A 22,715-nucleotide genomic window follows, 5' to 3' on the forward strand; every position below is an offset into this window, starting at 1 on the left:
TTATTCCATCTGTCTCATATTATCTGTCATGATTCTACTGTATACGCCTCTTAAAAAAAATTAATTAGGATAAATTTTTGACTACTTTACTTTTATTCATGTCTTAATATTTAATCTTTCTTCTCTGGTATTTGAACAAAGTTAAGTGTTTTAGTCTTTAAGGAAAAGAAAAAAAATAATTAATGTTGTCTTAAATAAAAAAAGTGACAAATAATTTGAGACAACTATTTTTAGTAACCACGACTGATAATATGAGACATTACAAGTTCTAATTTGTGTAGCCGCTTACGTAAATAATGGAAGATGTCCTAATTATGGAATTGGGAGTCAAGCTAGTATTTACGTAATATTTTTCCTGCAACTACAAAAAGAAATATTTTATGTGTTATAAATATATTATATTATGGATGTTTATTTAATACTCCGTTGTAAATAAGCTTATCTATATGAGATTTCGCCGTAAATATGTTTATCTATTTAGTACTCTATTGGAAAAAATAAGCTTATCTATATGAGATTTCGCCGTAAATATGTTTATCTATTTAGTACTCTATTGGAAATAAGTCTCATGAAGAAGCTTATCATTTCGATATTCCGTTATGGATAAACATCACTCCCAGTAGAAGATTATCTATATCTGGTACAATGAGCTTATTCTTTCAGTACCCCATTATGTATAAATATCACCTCGTAGAAGATTATCTATATTTGGTATAATGAGCTTATTCTTTCAGTACCCCGTTATGGATAAATATTACCCCTTATAAAAGATTATCTATATTTGGTACAATGAGCTTATCCTTTCGGTACTCTATTATGAATAAACATTACCCCGATATAAGATTATCTATATTCGATATAGTAACAACTTACACAGCAGCTTGCAGAAACAACTTACATAACAACTTGATTTTTTCTGAAAAGATTTCAATTATATAAATAAGTTTATAGTTTGAATAATATATATTGTAAAATTTTCAAACGTCGGTTCCCCAATGCAAGCGGTAAAATCTCTTAAAATAAATGTTAGTCGAGGGATAGCGCTAAACGGTGGCGCGATTGACGTTAAATTTAACTACTGTACTTATATATAAACTCCGGTCAAACTGTTTCAGCGATGCGCCCCCCACTTCTTCCGTGTCCTCACCTCCTTTTTCATTCTCTCTCTCACTTCATCACTTTTGGATCTTCAACATTTTCCCCCACATTTTCATCACTCAAAATATCACCTTATTCCACATAGATCCTAATCGAAGTTGCAGCTTTTTTCAGTAGAAAACTAGAAATCCCAACAAGAACTGACTGATCTTTACACTCAAATACTTTATCATGTATAATCCAAAGCCCACTTCAAGATTTATCCTTTGCTCCTTAGTCCTCCTTCTCTTGCTTAGCTTCTTGGCTCCGTCAATATCGTCCGAGCTGGATTTATCTGATGACGGTGGTGATGACGTGGAAGCTTTGGAAGAACTCATAGCATTGGACGAACAAGAAGATTCACATCAGCAAAACGCTGAATCTGAGTTTGTAAGTAAGGCCCAAAGAATAGTACTTGAGCTAAACAATGACAATACTAAAAGGGCAATTGATAGGAATGAGTATGTACTGGTTTTGGGTTACGCGCCGTGGTGCGTAAGGAGTGCTGAGCTAATGCCGAAATTTGCTGAGGCTGCTACTGCTCTTAAGGAATTGGGAAGTCATCTTTTAATGGCTAAGATTGATGCTGAACGTTACCCTAAGGTTGCTTCAACTCTTGATATCAAAGGGTTCCCCACTCTGCTTCTGTTTGTTAACGGCACTTCTCAACCTTATACTGGTGGATTCTCCGCGTAAGCATTTTATTTATGTTATGTATACTCACGGTGTAAATTTTAGGGATCATTACACAAATAGCCAATTGGATTCGTTATGTACTGTTCATTATATGCGGTTATACACGTACATCAACGGCTATTTTTAGTTTAAGATGTTGGGGGAGCGACTATTTAGGTTAATTCTTCTAAATTTTAACCTGTTAGTTATACTATTTTTACTAGTTTATCAAATTATTGTTAATTGAGAGATTTACATATAATTGTCTAATAAATGATTTAGATTGTGCAAGTATGTTTTACTGTGTAAGTTCGGTGCACAGAAGTTAAACTCTTTCATTATTTTGTTGGAGTAAGTTAATAAGATTAGGAGGACAAACTTATGTAGCTTCTTTATGTTGTACTCTTTGTATGTGCATCAAATTAGTTGATTTATATCTGTGGCATCCCATGTCAATCAGGGAAGAACTTGTTATCTGGGCAAGGAAGAAGACAGGGGTACCTGTTATTAGAATTAGCTCGGATGCTGAGGCGAGCCACTTTCTCAAGAAGTACTCCATGTTTGTGGTTGGTCTTTTTGATAAATTTGAGGTAACATTTTAGTTCCTGAAATCTCTTACTTGTTCTTTCTTCTCTTTTGGCATCTAGTTGATACATCTAAAATAATTGTCAGGAAACTTGTGTAGTTTAATTATCCGTACAAAATTGAAAGAAAGAATTTATCATATCTACTAAGTTAAAATGTACTACGTTTTCTAGGGGCTTCAAATCTTAAACTGAGCATTAGGTTTGATTGAAAGAAGCCCTTTTCAACATCTTGGCATCGGGAATTATCAATCAATCAATCATGCCTTTAACTTTATTTGGTATCTTCCTATCGGTAGCACATGAGCATACTACTCTAACGCTCCTCCATTTCAATCATTTAACCACTCTGGATTTGGTTAAAATCATTTCATATAAAAGTCTTCTGCTTTATAGTGCATAAAAGATAAGTAACGGCAGTTGCGGTGTTTACATTGCTTCTTGTTTTAGTCGAATTTCCCGCATCTCAGCAAAATATAAACAGGTTACTGAACAAAAAAAATTGTGGAATTTGCTTCTGACATGCAAATTGCCTCATGTATAATCACACAGGGACATTATTATGATGAATTTACAAAAGCAGCCAAAATGGACAATGAAATCCAGTTTGTGGAAACTAGCAATGCAGAGATTGCCAAGCACCTCTTCCCCAATTTTAAGCCAACCAATCTTTTCCTTGGTCTTGTTAAAAGTGAGCCAGAAAAATACACTGAATATGGTATGTTTTCTATTTTTAGATTCTGTAGTTGCTTTTTACAGCCTTTTCTTGCTCAAGCATTACCATTCTCTCACAATGGATGGTTGTTCCTGACTATGCCTGAAGAGGAGCAATTAAATCTACAACTACTTATTCATTGGATAGATAAAAGCTTGTATAGATAGATGGAAATATCATTCCTTGATGACTAGGAAAATTGCTGTCATGTTTGAATCTAAACTTGATTTCTTCTTTTTCAGTAGAATTGTGTTGCTTAATATAACCTCACTATTCGCATCAAATGTGCTTTGCAGAAGGAACCTTCAGTACAGAAGGAATCTTGCAGTTTTTGGATGATAACAAGTTCCCCTTAATTACAGTACTTACTGAACTTAATGCTGCTAGAGTTTACTCCAGCTCAAACAAACTTCAGGTAACTGTTGTGTCTGACTCTTTGTACTTTATATCATCTTCTGTTTCCCAAAAGTATTTGACATCTCCGTGTAATTATAATTCATATGCTCGAGCACTTCATAAGTATCTCATAATACGGAGACTTGTGTTTCTTTATGAAAGAAAGGTGAAGAAAACAAAAGCCTTGATCTCAGAAGTATGATTCTGGTCTCCTATACTGTTGAAACAATGTTAGTCCTTTGATATTTGTGGAGGCACTTGTATATCCAAGTGTTGATTTCATTTAATTCATATTTAGGCTGGTATAGAGTTAGCAATTTTATCCATGAGAAGCAGAAGGTCAGCCGTAACACCAATAATCTCTTCTCTTTTCTTGTGTGGATATTTTAATTTCACCAATATATGTTAAACATCTTTTGTAATAGGAGTTCGGAAACAGCCTCTCTACCTTTATAAGGTAGGGGTAAGGTCAGTGGCAGAGCCACATGCACCAAAGGGGTGTCAAGCGACACCCCTTCACAAGAAAATTACACTGTGTAGCTCGGTAATTTTAAAAAAAAATATGTATATCTATTATATAATGACACCCCTTGACTTCTTGGTGAGTTTATTTCTTTATATTTTGACTCCCCTCAATGAAATACCTGGCTCCGCCACTGGTAAGGTCTGCGTGTACATTATCCTTCCCTTCCCAGATCCCACTTGTGGGATTTCAATGGGTTTGTTGTTGTTGTTGTGTGGGAAGAAACTACCGAAGAAGTTCGTTTAAACCACGGGTTTGGAGAAGCAATTGCGAGCTCGTTTAAGCCACGGGTTTATAGAAGCAATTGCGAGCCTCTATAGTTGTTTAATACCAATCCTGGACTTAGCTTTTGCTGTCGGATAGAGATTTTGTGTCTATTAAACATTTTTGTGAGGAAAATCTCATCTCTTTAGCCAACACGTATAATGTATATTAGTTCTTGCATTTTTTAAGCAGACTGTAATCATGCACTAATATGCTTGTGATAACTGTTGGATCTACCTATGCTTCAATGCCATATAGGTATTGGTCATTGCTGAGCCTGATGACTTCAAGAAACTTGTAGAACCTTTGCAAGACGTTGCAAGAAAGTTCAAATCACAGGTTTCTTTCTTATCTGGATCTAGTGAAGCAGATTACTCTTCCTTTCTGCGATCTGTGTAATTGACAGCTGGCTTTTGATTGCAGATAATGTTCATATTTGTAGATATTAGAGAGGACAATCTTGCAAAACCCTTCCTTACTATGTTTGGTCTTGAAGAATCAAAAGCCTCTGTCGTCAGTTCTCTCATGAATTATTTTTCTCTTCTCGATACAAGCTATTTTTTAAGTTTGCTCAGACAATCTTTTCCGTTGTATGGATGCACAGGTAATATCTTTCAACTACCGTAGCAACGTGAAGTATTTGTTGGAGTCAGATGCCACACCAACAAGCATAGAAGTATTAATATCTCTCTGTTTGTCATCTCTTTCTAGGCTTCTTTGAATTGTGATTTGAAATTCACATTGTTGATCGGTTTCTGCAGGATTTCTGTTCAGGTCTTCTGAGTGGGAGTGTGTCACCATACTACAAATCACAACCAATTCCTGATAATGTAAGTTCTGTTAACAATAAATCTCATGATGTCAGTTTATGTTTCAGCAATAGGAAAACATGATACCACAGTTCTTTAGCTTGCCTAATTCAAGTTATTTTAGTAGTATTGCTCGTATCTAGCATAATGGTGTGGTAATTTCCCAAATAACTGACTGAAAGATGCTCTGGATTTAAGGAGAATGTATCCACTTATTGGAATGACTTATCACTGAATGTTGCACATGATAAAAATAACCGGAAGAGGAAAATATGAAAAATTACGCTGCTGTTTATTTAGCATTTGAACATCATAAGACAAATAGTTAAAACCCAGCGACTTCAAATCTTACTTGTGGACTCTCTAGGTTGCTCAATGCTAGCCAAGTCCATCTTATCTCATGGAACCACATATATATATATATGCTTTGGGGAATATAGTTATAAAGGACTTGTACCTTGAAAATCTCCTTCTAGATGGAGCAATAAACATTCAAGGCGGTATTTTGAAAATGGAATGGGTTAATGTTTATTTTTTCTGATAAGGGATAGCCTATAGATTAATGTTTTCCTTTGTTTTCCTTTCCGCCATCCTTTGTTGTGTAGAGAGAAACTTGACTAACCCAAATTGGACTGTGAGTTGGAGTCATCTTTAAGCAGACAAATCTGGGCACCTGCAGTAGATTGTCATTTAAAATGCCTAGTATTTTCTTAGCTTTCAGATATATCCACACTTGATCAATAATAAGACGACAATGGGGAGCAAGTTAGATATATTGCAAGGGCAGATCCAGAGTCACTAGGATGAGGAAGTGAAGTAGGATAGTGAAGTAGCCTTAAGATAGGTATTTCATAGTTTTTCTGCAAGAATGCAAAGGAGGCAGCGGGAACTCCTATAGTAACACAGTAATCATGCTGTGCTGACTGCTGATCATGAAAAATGATCAGAACCAATCTGATAGTCAATGACTGGTTGAATGGGATCATAATGGAATGATTTCCTTTAGCTGGCACTGATGGTGGTCACAACGACCAAAAAAAAGTTACTTAACAAAACCTCAACTTTCTTATAACATGGCAAAAAAGGGTGTCTGGGAATGTATTTGCCCTTTGCACTAAAGCACACATACAAACCATCCATTCTACTGGAGCATCAATTTATGTTCTGGAGCCTCCTTAGTTCCATAACATACTTTGTGGACTGCCTCATCTCTGCGCTAGATTTTGTTATGCTGTTTGATCAAGTTCTCTATTCTGATCTAATCCCAAAATTGTTTCATATGATACATTCTATTACAAAAGCAGCTTATGTTTTTTGATCTGTTCTTTTCGCTTGACATTAGCTAAGGGAAATATGATATTGTTATATTTATAAAAGAGCGTTTTATTAACTCCAAAATCCTTTGCTCCATAATTGCAGAAGAACATGAGCATTCTGACAGTTGTTGGTAAGACCTTTGATGAATTGATCCTGAACAGCCCTGAAAACATTCTTCTAGAGGTTTGTATTTTTTTACACAGATCAGACACTTGTTAAGAGTTCAGTCTCACATTCTTATATGTTAGGGTTCTTGAGCATTTGGTTATCTGCCGAGGAAAAATGACAGAAATATGTTGGGAACCATATTTCTTCCTTTATTGAGTAAATCACATTAAACATGTTCTGTGATGTGGATAATCTTATAGTTCCATAATAATCTATCTTTGCTTGTGTATTGAAGATATACACACCGTGGTGCATAACTTGTGAAACCACAAGCAAGCAAATGGAGAAGTTGGCCAAGCATTTCAAGGGTTTGGCGAACTTGATCTTTGCAAGGATAGATGCTTCCCTAAATGAACATCCAAACTTACAGGTGAGGATAATAAATACTTTACTCCTTTGCTTTAAATTGATAGTGTTCAGATCTTTAATGTTTAAGATGGAAAAAGGTTCAGCTTGAATATTCAGTCACGTCTGGAGTACACATTAAGCTACCAACAACAACTATGCCTCAGTCCCAATTTAGGGTCGGCAATATGAATCCTCACTGAGCATGATTCCCGTTTAAATTCTTCTCAGACCAAGATTATTCACAACATGCACCAGGTTACCACTAGCAGAAAAAAAACTGGTAGTAGTATATGCTTCGTTTATGTGTTATGGAGTTTGCGGACGACTCCCTTTAGCGTCTGTAGATATATGACGAAACGTTAAGTTTTCCACTTCAGGGAAGTGGACCGGATATAGAGCAAGGATTTAATAGACAATTCCTGAAAAGGGATGTCAAAATGATAAACCATTCCTCCAGAATTTACTTCAGATTGATGGTCCTCAAAGTCAATATCCACCACTAATAAGATACTAGCGTGATGTTCTGTGCTACACTATGCTGGTAATGAAATGTTTTTGGCCAGGTATTTACTTTCATTAGAAACCTGAGATCTATATCTTCAGATTATTTGACTGTGGACTATGTGATCCACACGCAATTTTATATCTAGAATATTCACCTTAGAAATCCAGATAAGGAACAGGCACAAGTCTCCTCTATTAGAGTTTCTTCCTTTCCGTCAGTTCAGAGGATTCTGCCTTCAACTCTTCTTGGCTCTTTTTGTGTCCACTGCATGAATTCTTCTGGCAGCCAACTCCCAGTGTGCATTTGTTGATTGATTTGTTATGGTTACTTCTTTCATCAGCAAATCTTGCCTAATTGGACTGTTACATTATTTTATACCTTGAAACAGTCTCGCACCAATTCTATCATTTTTATTCGTGCTAGAGATACAGTTGAATTATTTCTTGTCAAGCATGAAGTGGCCTTTATACCACAGTTTTTTACGAGGCATAAACTGCAAAGATCCCATTTTTACGCTGATAAATATGGCCACAAGCAGTATCTTAAAAATGCACCATAATAAGGAAAGAAACAAAATCAAAACAAGTGCCATCAAATGGCACGAAGATGACTAGTATTTTTAAGATTTTGATGAGCTTTTAATATTGAATTTGCTCTTACCAACATGCAGGTTGAGGACTATCCAACGCTTCTCTTCTACTCAGCAGATGACAAGAAAAAGCCGGTAAGTTTTAATGACAATACAATTTGATGGTTTCTATTAATCTTGCTCGCCTTTTAATGGTTTCCTAATTGAATTTCCTTATGTAGATACCATTTCCTACAAAATCAAGCGCAAAAGATTTGGCTGCTTTCATCAACCAGAATTTGAAAGCACAAGATCCTGAAATCAGAGATGAACTATAGGAAAAAGGTTTCATGCAGATAAGCCAATTTTTTTCAAGACAAGGAGAATTATACAGCATATAGAGATGTGCTAGTTATATGAGTAGATATTTCATAGAGTTGGTCAATGAATGAATTTAGTTGAGTAGACTAGTACTACTACTCCAATTAGAATTAACTTCATTTACATGAATATTTCTGTAACCCCTTCCAAAATGTGAATTTAAACTCATGTAAAAACATGCAGACATAATATATCTCATTGGAATACCCAAAACAGTGTATCAGTCTATCAGCTATCCGGTCAGTAATTTTCTCTATTCCAAATATCTACAAACCAATCTGTTTTTTTTTTTTTTTTTAAATGGTCAACCGCACAAGTCTAATGGAATTTGCTTCTAATAGAACAATTCTTTTTCGTCTTCCTTGTCAAGGTTGACTTGACATCTTAAGAGCTGAGCCTTCTTCCATTTAATTTTCTATTAATGCCACCCATCTTCAATTAAATATTTTAGGAAAAATCTAAGTGACCCTAAAATACATAGTGGGTTTTGCATCGTTTGATTTGACTTTCAATAATCACCATATATAAATCGTTTTAAGTGTCTAATGACAGAGTTGGGACTTTATAACTTAACCTTGTATTGCATATACCCTTGGGGCATATTGTCTTTCAATTTCTTTATGTACCACAATATGCACAAGGCATGATGTGGCAACTTGCAAGAACAATATTGAGGTGTTATAGATCCAAAATTTGGCTTTATTCGACTGTAGTATTCGTTTTACTTGATCTTCAATTGTTCTTGATATGCAAATGATACTATTAAACGATCAATTTTAAATTTGAGTCGCATGTTTTCATGTGTTTTGGAATTAAACATAACAATTCATCTGAAATGCCTACCCGTGCCTGAGAATTCTTCAACAAAGAGAATATCAGACAGACAATGCTATAAGTAACAGACTAGTAAACATTTTTTTGTTTACTCCTATCAGAGAATATTTTGTCAACAAAAATGCTATGAAAAATAATACAGTTTTGGGCGCAAATAAGTTATAAAACACATCCTTAGTGAAACTTCCCAAATAAATTGTAAAATTCTCTGGAGCGATAATTTCGAACTACTTAATGTATTATGGCTAAATATTTCAAAGGCGAAATAATTTGAGAAGCGTTCTTCAATCTTCATGATTGCATAACAAGCTTATATATTGTATTATGGCTAAATATTTCTAGAGCTGACTAAAGGGAACATCAATAATGACCAAACATCTAAACTCCCGTAAAATCAACATTTGGTACGAAAATTGTAAGAATAAAACGTGGAATACAAAAATTTCGCCCAAGGATTAATATTAATTATATGCACAAATATTATCAAACCCCATATGTTGTCCTTCCTCGATCTTTTTTATTGTGTCTGCTATGCCAACTCCACCTGCACCCATTAACAGATAAATAAGCAAATAAATAATATATTACTGATGGATTTCCTTACACGAAAATTATTCGAGTGAATAAATGAAGAAACTTGCCTAACGATATAGCGCTAACAAAGATTGTGAAGGCCAAAATGAAGATAATCACAGATGCTCTTCCCACTATACTAATTATTCTTCGTACAACATGCTGTCCTACTAAGGCTGCAATACTGGCCACAGCAATAAAATACAGTGCTGAAACATTTCCAGAGAAAATAAAGCAGGTTAGTAAACAAAAAAACTGATTCACAGGTTTCTTCATTATCAATCTTTACTAGGAGCTTTGGATGAATTGTTAAAATGAGATAACTGCCCATAAAAAGTGAGATCATTTTTACCTGCTAAAACAGGTTAAAATACACTAATAACATAAAAACTTTACTCTCAGAGTATATAAGTTGAATTCTTGCTCGAATACCATTTAAGCATTGGCGGAGTCACGTTCAACCAAAGGGTGCACACCTCTTTGCCGGAAAACTACAATGGATTGCTAGATAATTTTTTTTAATGTATATTTATTATATATTGACTCCTCTTGACTTTTCGATATATTTAATTTTTTATATTTTGACATCCATTGATGGAAATTCTAGCTCCGCTACTGCATTTAAGGTGATACTTTTTAAGATGTTAATGTTTCCTTCTTACCATATGGTACTGGAAAGCGTCTGAGCAAGTAATATTGTATGACGGACATGGAGGAGGAAAATATCATAACAAAAGCAGCAGTGGCACTTGACACCTGCAGTAACAAAACTTCATTATTAAATGGACATAAAATCGAACTAGAGGTAATACAGTCACTATAAAAGTCAGACATCTCTATAACAACATTCTTAAATAACAACACTTCACTATAAAAGCCAAGTTTTTTCGAAACCAAATTTCATATTCTGTTATAATATACGTTTTCTATAATAGCAATTCGCTATAACATCCAAAAATATCTAGAACAAACGAGGCTGTTATAGAGAGGTTTGACTGTATTATAAGAAGTGTAATGCACCTGGGGAGGAATTCCTAGCTCTAAAAACAATGGACCCAAAATGAATCCTCCACCGAGACCAAGTAGACCACCAACTATACCAGCCAAAATGCCACAGCAACAGTAAAGAATCAACTGATGTACTTTCCATGTTATTACTATTTCTCCGCTTGACATAATCATCCTTGATCCTTTATACAAGCAAACTGCTTCATATGCTGAAGCTCCAACAGCCACAGGGAGCTAAAAAGTAAGAAGTAGAACATTTAACTTTTGTAGTCAAAGTTTTCTATTCAAGTGAAAGAGAAGCTCGTGGCTCATTTGACGCGACCAAAAAACAGGAGCAAGCAACAAAATTATCAATTACCATGTAAGCTTAGATCACACAACTTACATTCAAATTTATTTCTGCCAAAAGGACATTTATAGGCGGATCTAGGATTTTGACGTGACAGGGGCAACACTATTTTGCTCAACTAATGCCCCCTAAAGGCTTTTAATGTTCAGGGTGCCAAGTTATTTATATAATCATTTTCAAGGCATACACACATATATATACACACACACTATACCTGCAAGAGGTTTAAGATCCAATATGTCGTTGAACAAGTTGGTGCATAATTCTGTACAAAAATAGCTCAAAATCAATAAAGCCAATATTGCATGAAAGCACATAATGCATCATCAATTTCTTGAAAAAAAAGGCAAGGACTAGTAAAAGCAAGAACCTTGAAGATATGCAGAGCTAGGATTACGATCCAGACAGCAATGAGTATGGTAATATCCTTCCAGTACATATTGTCAACAATTGAGACCTGAAGTAGCTCAAGAAATCAGCATTCGAATAGATTGGGACGGACAAAAAAGTTATTTGGGACAAGGGGAGTATTAATTACCTCAGTTGCTTTATATACTTCATTTGTATAATTAGTAGAACCATTGTTTGGACCTCCAGGTATAATTTTGTATGCAACTTCTTCGCCACCAGCACCTGATTTTCAGTTCCAGAATATTACGCAGAAATAACTCATCAAATATTTCTGTTGTAGTGTAGAAGATAAAGAAGATATATAGGTACTCACCATTAGATGTCAAGCGCCTAACTGCTTCCTGGACATGAAATTAGAATTTAAAATCCATTATTCTTATCTTGTACTCTACAAATACAATTACAGGAAATTAAAGGACCAAAGAGACAACCTTTTTAATAATAGTTTCTTTCTTCCATGTCTCGATGCCTTTGAAAAATGCCTTTGTTGATGCAGCTGCAAGTAGTCCGATAATAACAAATCAGAATACTTACTCTGTACAAAATTGATAAAATTAAAAAGGGTAGCATGGTGCACTAAGCTCCCGCTGTGCGCGGGTTCGGGGAAGGGCCGGACCACAAGGGTCTATTGTACGTAGCCTTACCCTTCATTTCTGCAAGAGGTTGTTTCCACGGCTCGAACCCGTGACCTTCTGGTCATATGGCATCAACTTTACCAGTTATGCCTAGGCCCCCCTTCACAAAATTGATAAAATTGCAGCTGGAAATTAAATAGCAGTACTTACCTAAGAAAAGAATGATTAATAACATTGTAACCATCCACTCAGCGAAAATTACATTTAGTACAACTCCAATACTGATCCCTAACAACAACATTGGTTGGAAAAGAAGAACAAGATCATAATCAATGATCGGAAGTTCAAGCAATGGATGCCTCAGCTTAAGACTGTAGTAGACAGTTGCACCGGCAGCACCAGTGATCATACCTGACAACAACAAAAGTAAAAAGCTCAAAATGGCGTAATTAAAGATGACCTAAGATATGTCGCATTTAATCTAACAAGACGTTTCTGTGTAAATAAAAGGGGAGCATATATAGATGGATTCTTACATTTTGATATTGCAGTTGATGTTTTTGGATCAAATCCAATGATCAAAGTAAGCATGGGAACAAAGATACCGCCTCCTCCAACACCTCCTACGCTCCCAAAAGCAGCACCAAAAAATCCAATTACTGAACCAACAATTACTCTCCATCCAAATTCCAGTTCCTGAAACGCATACAACCCTTCAGTGACAACATCCACTTCATTACAACATCTATCCCAAAACTCGAAACAACCAATAAAAGAATATTCAGCAAGTCAGGCGGATGCAGCTTATGCATTAACGCAGAATTTTCTGACAAGTATCAAGTTTTAAACCTATAATTTCAAAAGTACAATGAGTGAATCTTCAAGTTCAAATTATGGATCCGCCTCTAGACCGTCAGGCCAGTTATCATTACATGTCATAAATATGCCATACCGCTTTCGAAAAACTAATCTTGGAAATGGTCAATGAAGGGTAGACTTGCTGGAGTAAGAGAGAAAAGGAAAGAAATATACTATATAAGGTAAAAGATTTACTTACAGGCCAAACATGGTGGTAATGCATTTCACTCTTTTTCCAAAGAAGACTGAATAAGTCAAAGAAGTAATATGAGTCCGTACTATGAATTGTTCCATTGTTGCTCAAAGTAGCCTCATGTGGAATTTGCTCTGCAGACACAACGATTGCTAAAGCTAGAACAAGCACAACAACTGTATATGCTGTCAAACCCTCCATCAATTGCTAAATTCCCACCTTGTTTTCCCTCCTAACTGTCACTCTTCTGAGATAATCAAGACTAAAAGATTGACCCAAAGTCAGAAACCTCAAATTAGGAGTTACAAAATCAAGAAATATCTAAGTAGATATAGAAAAAGAACAACTTTGGGGAATAAAAAAGAAAAAAAGGAAGTAACTTGAGAGTTCAACTCCTCTAATCTTTATACAGAAGTGACAGATATTCGGGTCCAACGAACAAGACAAGATATAATTAATATTATAGGATATTATTACTTTAAATATAATTATTATTTAAATTATTTTGTATTAAATACGTTATTATATGTAATGATTAAAAGTGTTACGTTATGAAATTGACCGATTTGGTTCTGGCCTATAGTAAAATATCTCTTTGTCCGTCTTACAAGTCTGTTAGGCACTGGATAGTAGTTGGTCTTTGTTGGTACTGTCACTACTGCCAATTTAAATGCTAAAATTGAGATGTTTGTAAATTTTTCCAAACCCACTCTCTTCGCTTTCCTCGAAAGCTGCTCGTCAGGTCTTCTTTGTTATTGTTTTCTACCTTAAATCACTATTATAAATTCGCTAATCATCCACTAAAAAAATCCACCAAAGTTGATCGATTATGATCAATTACCGACTAAAACGTGACTATTTATGTGTGGACAGTATTTTGACGGTCGGAAAGGTATACCGACCAAAGTTGGTCAGAAATTACCGACCAACGTTGGTCGGTATGCTTTAAACGACTATCTGACACTGTAAATGGTTTACCGACCAAAACTGGTCGGAAATATATTTTATTAATTTAATTTTACCGACCAAAGTTGGTCAGTGTATTAAATTTATTAATTTTTATTACCGAGCAATTTTGGTCGGTAAAATAAAAATATATTTTTTTATAAATTATTAAAAAAAAACGACCAACTTTGATCGGTATTGGAAAAATGTATATTTTTTAAATAATTAAAATTAAAATTTACCGACCAACTTTGGTCGGTAAGCTCAACAGTGCAGGCAAAATACCAACCAAAGTTGGTCGGTAATGTTGAATTCTAGGAATTCATTGTTCATTAAACGACCAACGTTGGTTGGTAATATGCAATTAAATTTTATTATTATTATTTACCGACCAAAGTCGGTCGGTTTTTTGGGTTTAATTTTGGCATAAAATATCTGTTTTGATAGCTACACCACCTGCCAGCATACCAATACCACCAATTCACCTCATAAAACTCCTAATTCACCTCAAATCCATCCGCATATCCAACAACAACAACAACAACACAACAACAACCAAATATCCAACAACAACAACCAACATCTAATAAATACTTTAAAATTAACAAATTAAAGTTCAATTGAATATAACAATCCAAAACCAAGTTAAAACTAATTAAAACAAGTTCAACATTGTTCAATCTAATTCAAAACTAGTTCTATTTGTCTAGTTCAAAGTATATAAAAGTATTGGTCAAGGGGTGTTTTCTACAACATCACCATCACCGTCTGATGAACTTTCATCTACAAGACGGTATAGAGAACGGTCTTGTAGAAGATGGGAAGAACGATCACGGGGAGGACGGGAAGAACGATCACGAGTAGGACGGGAGGAACGATCACGCGGAGGTCGACCCTATGGCGATGACTCACGTGACCGGGGCAACGGAAAAGCTCCAGTAGATAGGAGAGTTCTGATCTGAGCTTGCATGCCAAGGAATTGAGCATCTCTAAGCCTTTCTCTTTCCTTGGACGCTTCTAGCTCGAATGTGAGCTTTGTCACTGTCTCCCGCATAGCCGATAGGCTCTCCCTATTAAGTTGCTCGCCTTGCGATGAGGTCTCTATCCCTTGCATTCCACAACTATAGCGATGGAAATTTTTTTAGTAGGAAGCCTGATGTTTGGCATATTTCGATATGTGTTGATGTTACTTTGCCCATGCTTTAACCACTTTTTGATGTTATTTAATCTTTAAAACACCCAACATGGTGTAATTATTGGTTTGATGACTAATTAAGTTATGTGTGACGATTTAAGGTGTTCGGAGTGCAAAATATGAAGAAAAGGTGGTTTAGCTAGAGGAAGAAGGGTTGGATGCGTCGCATCCAACCTAGGAAAACATCATCATGCATGCAACCTTAGCAGTGAAGTTGGGCCATCGCGTCTGCCATCGCGTGCGAAACTGGGAAGTAGAAGTGAAGCTGGATGCGTCGCGTCCACCATCGCATGCAAGCTGAGAAATAGAGGACAAGGTGGATGCGTCGCATCCACCTTCGCAGGCAAAAAATTGAAATGGAGGACAAGGTGGATGCGTCGCATCCACCTTAGCATCAACCCCTGAAGCCGATTTGGACTAGGAATAGGAGAGCTTTGGCCCACGACTTTTGTACGCAATATATAAGCTAAAAACGCCTCTTTGAGGTTATCTAACATATTGGGAAGGGGGAAAAAGCCACGAAAAAGCTGTGGAGGCCGGAATTCATCGAGTTTCATCTTTCTCCCACCAAACTTAGTAATTTTTATGTTTCTTTATATGATTTGTTGTTTGGCTACCATGTCTATGTGGAGCTAAACTTCACGTTCTAGGGTTGTGGTTCTTTCATGACTATTGTTATTCGGATATTGATTTTGACTTCTTGATTTATCATATTAGTTTATTTATTCAATCTTGCACTTAATTATTTAATTGCTTGATCATCAATTGAATATTATCTACGAATCTAGAATTGAACTCGAAAGTGGGAATTCTATATTGCATATAGGATTGAGTAGGGCAAGTTCTTGAACTCGGGCATCGGGGAACAGATTCGTAGTTAGGATAGACATATACCTAATTGCCTTGCTTGGTTGATTTACAGGAATTATAAATGCGTTCTTGTTGATTCTAACTCCATAGACATATAGGCGTTAGGTTAGCTTGAATAGGCGAGTAAGAACTCGACAGATTCTTATGAGCATTAACCCTGTCAACCAATAAGCTAGATAAATTAGTCGGTCAATTCAATTGAAGAATACAATAGGATTGTTAGATAGCCCATAACCCTAGATCGTTTTCATTACATTGATATCATTAAAATCTGCTCTTTCTCTGTTCAAAGTTTATTATTTATATTTTTTTATTTAATTAGTTGGAATAAAATATTTTTAGATTTAATTCTTGTTTAGATAATTAGGATAGTCTAATTTAGTTAATAGTTAATCATAAGTCCTCGTGGGTTCGACATCCGACTTTGAGTCACTTTATTACTTGACGACCGCGTATACTTGCGTGAGTGTGTTTGGTCGCAACAAGTTTTTGGCGCCGTTGCCGGGGACTTAGAAATTAGCTACGTGACTAAGTTAAGCTTTTATTAGATATTTGTTTTCAAGTTTTAATTTTCAGTTTGCCTGGTTTGTGTCAACGCAGGGTTTACTCTCGAATGCAGAGGAGTAGAAGTGCAAACAACCTCATTCCTCTTGATCCAGAAATCGAATGAACATTACATAGAGTGAGAAGGGAACACGAAGCTAGAACGAGAATAGAAAGAGATTTGGACATCGCAATCCAACCACAGCCAATAGATATGGCAGGCAATGAAGAGCGTCCGGTAATCGAAGCCGCAAGGCCCAATCTTGCGAATATGACTCAGGCTATTGTGAAGCCTGATATCACTGGGCATTTTGAACTCAAACAGTACATGGTACAGCTGATTCAGTCAACAGGACAATATGTGGGTCTATCTCATGAGGACCCGCAGAGGCATATTCAGAACTTCTTGGAAATCACGGACACTTACAATTATCCGAACGTCTCCAAGGACTATGTCAGGCTGACACTATTCCCTTTTTCACTGTTGGGGGAAGCTAAAGAATGGTTGCAAAAGGAGCCCGCGAACTCTATCCACACTTGGGATGATCTAGCAAGGAAATTCCTGATCAAGTTTTTCCCAACTAAGAAGACAAAGTCGTTGAGGAGCCAAATTCTTGGGTTCCAACAACGGGATGGCGAGACACTTCGTCAAGCTTGGGAAAGATACAAGAAACTACTCAGAGACTGCCCGCATCATTGTCAAACTGATGAGGTATTGGGTCACACTTTTGTTGATGGGTTAGATGAAGCATCAAAGATGAATCTTGACTCAGCTTGTGGGGGTAGTTGCATGGCAAGACCGTATAGTGAAATACAACTCCTGCTAAATAATTTCACTGCTAATGACCATAATTGGCAAGGAGAGGGGGATTCACGAAGGGTAATTAAACAGAAGGCCGCCGGTTTGATTGAGCTTGATGACTTTTCCGCCATGAGAGCCGATATAGCAAAATTGGCAAATCAGATGAATAGAATGACAACACAACAAATGCAACATGTACAGCAGATGTCTATTTGTTGTGAACTATGCGGAGACAGTCATATGATTGACATGTGCCCCACGAATCCTGAATCTATATACTATGTGGGACAACAAAACAGAGGTCCTATGAATCAACATGCGCAATATGGGAACACTTACAACCCAAACTGGAGGAATCATCCTAACTTCTCATGGGGCGGAAGTCAACAGAATCAGTATAGGCCTCAAGGGAATTTTACTCAACCTCAGAAGCCACCCCAACAAATGGAAGAAAGTACGAATGACTTGCTGAAAAAGTTGTTACTAGACAATCAACAGCTCAGGACCGATTTCAGAAATCTTGAGAGGCAAATGGGGCAGTTAGCAGCAAACCAAAATACTAGACCTACAGGCTCACTTCCCAGTGATACAGAGAAGAACCCTCAAATTAATGCAGTTACACTTAGAAACGGGAGGGAACTAGAGGAAGTGCCAAGGAAGATAAAAGAAAAACCTATACCTGGGGGGAGTTGACACCTAAGGCAACACAAGAGTCAAAGGAAGATGATGCAAGTTCAGAGCGAATGGAGGTTACAAGGCCACCACCACCTTTCCCCCAAAGATTGCAGAAAAGGAATGACGATCGCATGTTCAACAAATTTCTCTCCATGTTGAGTCAGGTTCAATTAAATATTCCATTAGTGGATGTACTTCGTGAAATTCCAAAGTACGCTAAGTACATAAAAGACATAGTGGCTCATAAGAGGAAATTGACTGAGTTCGAGACGGTTGCACTTACTGAGGAGTGCACATCAAGGGTCCAAAACAAGCTTCCCCAAAAGCTTAAGGACCCTGGCAGCTTCACTATTCCAGTACAAATCGGTAATATTAACGTGGGACGTGCTCTGTGTGATTTGGGTGCAAGCATAAATCTGATGCCGTTATCCTTGTTTAAGCAATTAGGTCTGGGAGCTCCGAGACCAACCACCGTGATGTTGCAATTAGCTGATAGGTCCATAGCCTACCCCGAAGGAGTGATTGAAGATGTGCTGCTGCAAATTGGAAAATTCATCTTCCCAGCTGACTTCATTATTCTAGACTTCGAGGCTGATGAACAAGTTCCAATCATATTGGGACGACCTCTCTTGGCTACTGGCGATGCAATAATTAAAGTGAGAGAAGGGAAAATGATTATGAGAGTGGACAACGAGGAGGCAGTCTTCAATGTCTACAAAGCAATCCAACTCCCCCGCCACTATGAGGAGCTCTCTATGATATCTGTGGTGGAGGTGGATGAGAAACTTCTTAACACGAGTGTATATCTAGGCGACTGTTTAGAAAAAGCAATCATGCTGTTTGATAGCTTGGATATGGATGATGAGGTTGAGGAGATGAAGGGAATCCTAGATACATCATGTGGTTACATGCAAGGAATAATCCCGTTTGAGCCCCTGAATAGGCCAAGTGGCCCCCCACCAAAGCCGTCAATTGAAAAAGCTCCAAATTTGGAACTTAAACCCCTACCCCCTCACCTTCAATATGCTTATTTGGGAAGTTCTGACACTTTACCTGTTATTATTTCTGCTCACTTGTCTAAATTACAGGAAGAAAAGCTATTAAGGGTGCTACGTGAGCACAAGCGAGCAATTGGGTGGACAATGTCTGACATTAAAGGCATTAGTCCAGCTTTCTGCATGCACAAAATCCTCATGGAGGACGGACACAAGCCGAGTGTAGAACACCAACGCCGACTAAATCCAATCATGAAAGAAGTGGTAAGGAAAGAAGTGATTAAGTGGCTTGATGCAGGTATTGTATTTCCAATCTCTGATAGTAAATGGGTAAGCCCCGTTCAATGTGTGCCGAAGAAAGGGGGGATAACCGTAGTAGTTAATGAAAATAATGACTTAATTCCTACAAGAACTGTAACTGGATGGAGAATTTGCATAGATTACAGAAAACTAAACAATGCCACCCGGAAAGACCACTTTCCCCTGCCTTTTATTGACCAAATGCTTGATAGATTAGCTGGCCAGGAATACTACTGTTTCCTGGACGGTTATTCGGGGTATAATCAGATTGCTATAGCCCCAGAAGACCAAGAGAAAACTACATTTACATGTCCTTATGGCACGTATGCGTTCAAGAGAATGCCCTTCGGTCTTTGTAATGCACCTGCGACTTTTCAAAGGTGTATGATGGCTATTTTCACTGACATGGTTGAAAGATATGTAGAAGTATTCATGGACGATTTTTCTGTGTTTGGATGTTCTTTTGATAGTTGTTTGATGAACCTTGATAAAGTGCTAGCTAGGTGTGAAGAGACGAACTTGGTGCTAAACTGGGAAAAGTGCCATTTCATGGTACGTGAAGGTATAGTTTTGGGGCACAAGGTTTCAAAAGATGGTCTACAGGTGGATAAAGCAAAGGTGGAGACGATCGAAAAATTGCCCCCGCCGACATCCATCAAAGGCATTCGCAGTTTCTTGGGTCATGCAGGTTTTTATCGTCGTTTCATTAAAGATTTTTCGAAAATTTCTTCCCCTTTGTGCAGGCTTCTAGAGAAAGACGTTACCTTCAAGTTTGATAATGCATGTCTGAAAGCATTTGAGGAGCTGAAGGGAAGATTGGTGACTGCACCAATTATCATTGGCCCCGATTGGGCACAACCATTTGAGTTGATGTGCGATGCAAGTGACATAGCAATTGGAGCGGTGTTGGGGCAAAGGAGGGATAAAATCTTTCACTCCATTTATTATGCAAGCAAAACTATGAATCCAGCTCAGATGAATTATACAGTGACTGAAAAGGAGTTGCTTGCAGTGGTGTGGGCGTTTGACAAGTTCAGATCCTATCTAGTGGGAACCAAAGTCATCGTCTACACAGATCATTCAGCTATCAGATACCTATTTGAAAAGAAAGACGCCAAGCCGAGGCTGATTCGTTGGGTCCTCCTCTTGCAAGAATTTGACTTAGAGATCCGAGATCGAAAAGGGACAGAAAATCAAGTGGCCGATCATTTGTCCAGATTAGAGAGCCGGAACCATGTAGCTGAAGGAGGGTCAATTAAAGAAACATTTCCGGATGAGCAAATATTGGCAATCACCTCAGGTGAAGCCCCATGGTATGCAGATTATGTGAATTTTATCGCAAGTGGGGTAACGCCACTAGAATGGACAGCTGACAATAGAAGAAGATTCCTACATGATGTAAGGTTCTACGTGTGGGATGAGCCATTCCTATATAGGCAGTGTGCAGATCAGTTGGTGAGAAGGTGTGTTCCTGAGGAAGAGATGAAGGCTATACTACATGACTGCCATGCGTCACCATATGGAGGTCATCACGGCGGGGATAGAACCGCCCAAAAAGTGCTACAATCAGGTTTTTATTGGCCAAAATTGTTTAAGGATGCACATGCCTTCGTTAAAAATTGTGATAGATGCCAAAGAACTGGAACTATCACGAGGAAGCACGAGATGCCCTTGCAAAATATACTGGCGGTAGAACTTTTTGATGTTTGGGGGATTGATTTTATGGGACCATTCCCATATTCTAACGGACACAGATACATCTTGGTGGCGGTCGACTATGTTTCTAAGTGGGTAGAGGCCATAGCTCTTCCTACTAACGACGCAAAAGTTGTGGTAGGCTTTGTAAAGAAGCACATCTTCACACGTTTTGGGACCCCAAGAGTGTTGATAAGCGACGGGGGAACTCACTTTTGTAACAAACTGCTGAATAATATTCTCGCAAAATACGGAGTCAAGCACAAAGTTTCCACTGCCTATCATCCCCAAACGAGTGGTCAAGTAGAAGTTTCCAACAGAGAGGTCAAGCAGATTTTGGAAAAGACAGTAAGTATGAATAGAAAGGACTGGGCCGGGAAGCTGGATGACGCATTATGGGCATATCGCACTGCGTACAAGACCCCAATAGGCACTTCTCCGTACAGGTTGGTTTATGGGAAGGCCTGCCATCTGCCCGTCGAGCTTGAACACAAAGCATATTGGGCGATTAAAAAGCTAAATATGGAGATGGACTTGGCCGGTGAAAAGAGATTGCTACAACTCAACGAGCTTGATGAGTTTCGATTGCATGCGTATGAAAATGCCAAATTGTATAAAGAGAAGACCAAAAGATGGCATGATAAGCATATCCAACATCGTGAGTTTGAACCAGGTCAACAAATTCTACTGTTTAATTCAAGGCTAAAGCTTTTTCCAGGAAAGCTTAAATCTCGATGGTCGGGTCCGTTTGAAGTGGTTAGTGTGAAACCTCATGGTGCGATAGAATTGTGTGATAAGGGGTCCAATACGACATTCTTGGTAAATGGCCAAAGAGTAAAACACTATTGGGGTGGTGACATTGCACGTCACAAGACCACAATGGATTTAGTGGAGGCATGAAGAACATGTTGCGTCGTGCCGCGACGTTAAATCAGGCGCTTCTTGGGAGGCCACCCAAGTTAGTTAGTTTATTTTTATTTTTATTTTAATTTTTTTTTTCTCCTTTCTTTTCGTAGGACATAGATTTTATTCAAGAAAACGAGGCGGATGCGTCGCGTCCCCCTCAGCAAAAAAAAAATTTTTTTTTTTTGACGGATTGCTCAAGGCAGTGAAGTCTGCCTATCGCGCCCGTATCGCGTCCGAAAATTTTTGAAGGAAGACAAGGGGATGCGTCGCGTCAAAGCTCGCACGCACAGGTAAGTAATATATATTTTAACACATCTTAAGATAACCTATTCGAACAAAAACGTTTCTTGCGACGCATCCACTCGTCTCGTTTTGGCGACGCCTACGAACGCAGAACAGAATTCTCTCATCGAAATTGTAACGCAATAAGATCAAACGCGACAGGTACGCATCATCCTCTTCGTTCTTCCGTTGGCTTCTCTCCAAATTCGTCTCTCCTCCCTCCTTCAATGGTAGCAACAAGTAGGTTTTGCAATTTCAAGATTTTTAGGGCTGTCGTTCTTGGTAGTTGTAATGGTTGAGAGATGATAAACTATAA

The 22,715-nt window shown here is 37.6% G+C and overlaps 2 protein-coding genes across 4 annotated transcripts; one reads left to right on the forward strand and one right to left on the reverse strand.

The window, feature by feature from the left end:
• The first annotated feature begins 1,099 nt into the window (after nt 1-1,099).
• On the forward strand, nt 1,100-8,603 carry LOC104089558 (protein disulfide isomerase-like 1-6). Its single transcript, XM_009594485.4, has 12 exons — nt 1,100-1,829; nt 2,273-2,402; nt 2,949-3,114; nt 3,408-3,526; nt 4,553-4,633; nt 4,718-4,807; nt 4,899-4,970; nt 5,056-5,124; nt 6,523-6,603; nt 6,824-6,958; nt 8,112-8,165; nt 8,252-8,603. Exons 1-12 carry the CDS (start codon nt 1,330-1,332, stop codon nt 8,345-8,347), a joined length of 1,593 nt encoding a protein of 530 aa, XP_009592780.1. The 5' UTR covers nt 1,100-1,329; the 3' UTR covers nt 8,348-8,603.
• Nucleotides 8,604-9,444: 841 nt separating this feature from the next.
• Nucleotides 9,445-13,598, reverse strand: LOC104089559 (sulfite exporter TauE/SafE family protein 3-like). Of its 3 annotated transcripts, XM_009594486.4 has the most exons (12): nt 13,198-13,598; nt 12,677-12,836; nt 12,351-12,551; nt 11,997-12,061; nt 11,879-11,906; nt 11,693-11,787; nt 11,525-11,611; nt 11,369-11,419; nt 10,818-11,039; nt 10,460-10,553; nt 9,866-10,006; nt 9,445-9,768 (listed from the first exon to the last, which is right to left on the reverse strand). In XM_009594486.4, exons 1-12 carry the CDS (start codon nt 13,390-13,392, stop codon nt 9,686-9,688), a joined length of 1,422 nt encoding a protein of 473 aa, XP_009592781.1. In that variant the 5' UTR covers nt 13,393-13,598; the 3' UTR covers nt 9,445-9,685. The 3 variants fall into 3 exon arrangements, with proteins under 3 accessions (XP_009592781.1, XP_009592782.1, XP_009592783.1); XM_009594487.4 differs by lacking the exon at nt 11,369-11,419; XM_009594488.4 differs by lacking the exon at nt 10,818-11,039.
• Nucleotides 13,599-22,715: the final 9,117 nt, after the last annotated feature.

The sequence above is a fragment of the Nicotiana tomentosiformis genome, chromosome 3 (assembly GCF_000390325.3).
Source record: "Nicotiana tomentosiformis chromosome 3, ASM39032v3, whole genome shotgun sequence".
In the NCBI taxonomy this organism is placed as follows: domain Eukaryota; kingdom Viridiplantae; phylum Streptophyta; class Magnoliopsida; order Solanales; family Solanaceae; genus Nicotiana; species Nicotiana tomentosiformis.

What these genes read in the sequence shown, in the direction of transcription:
- LOC104089558 (XM_009594485.4), top strand. Translation starts at nt 1,330, where the DNA reads ATGTATAATCCAAAGCCCACTTCAAGATTTATCCTTTGCTCCTTAGTC. An exon ending in AAGAATCAAAAGCCTCTGTC is followed by an intron (nt 4,808 to 4,898) that starts GTCAGTTCTCTC and finishes ATGGATGCACAG; the next exon opens with GTAATATCTTTCAACTACCG. An exon ending in CTGAAAACATTCTTCTAGAG is followed by an intron (nt 6,604 to 6,823) that starts GTTTGTATTTTT and finishes TGTGTATTGAAG; the next exon opens with ATATACACACCGTGGTGCAT.
- LOC104089559 (XM_009594486.4), bottom strand. Translation starts at nt 13,392, where the DNA reads ATGGAGGGTTTGACAGCATATACAGTTGTTGTGCTTGTTCTAGCTTTA. An exon ending in AAGAAACTATTATTAAAAAG is followed by an intron (nt 11,907 to 11,996) that starts GTTGTCTCTTTG and finishes TTTCATGTCCAG; the next exon opens with GAAGCAGTTAGGCGCTTGAC. An exon ending in TAGCTCTGCATATCTTCAAG is followed by an intron (nt 11,420 to 11,524) that starts GTTCTTGCTTTT and finishes ATTTTTGTACAG; the next exon opens with AATTATGCACCAACTTGTTC.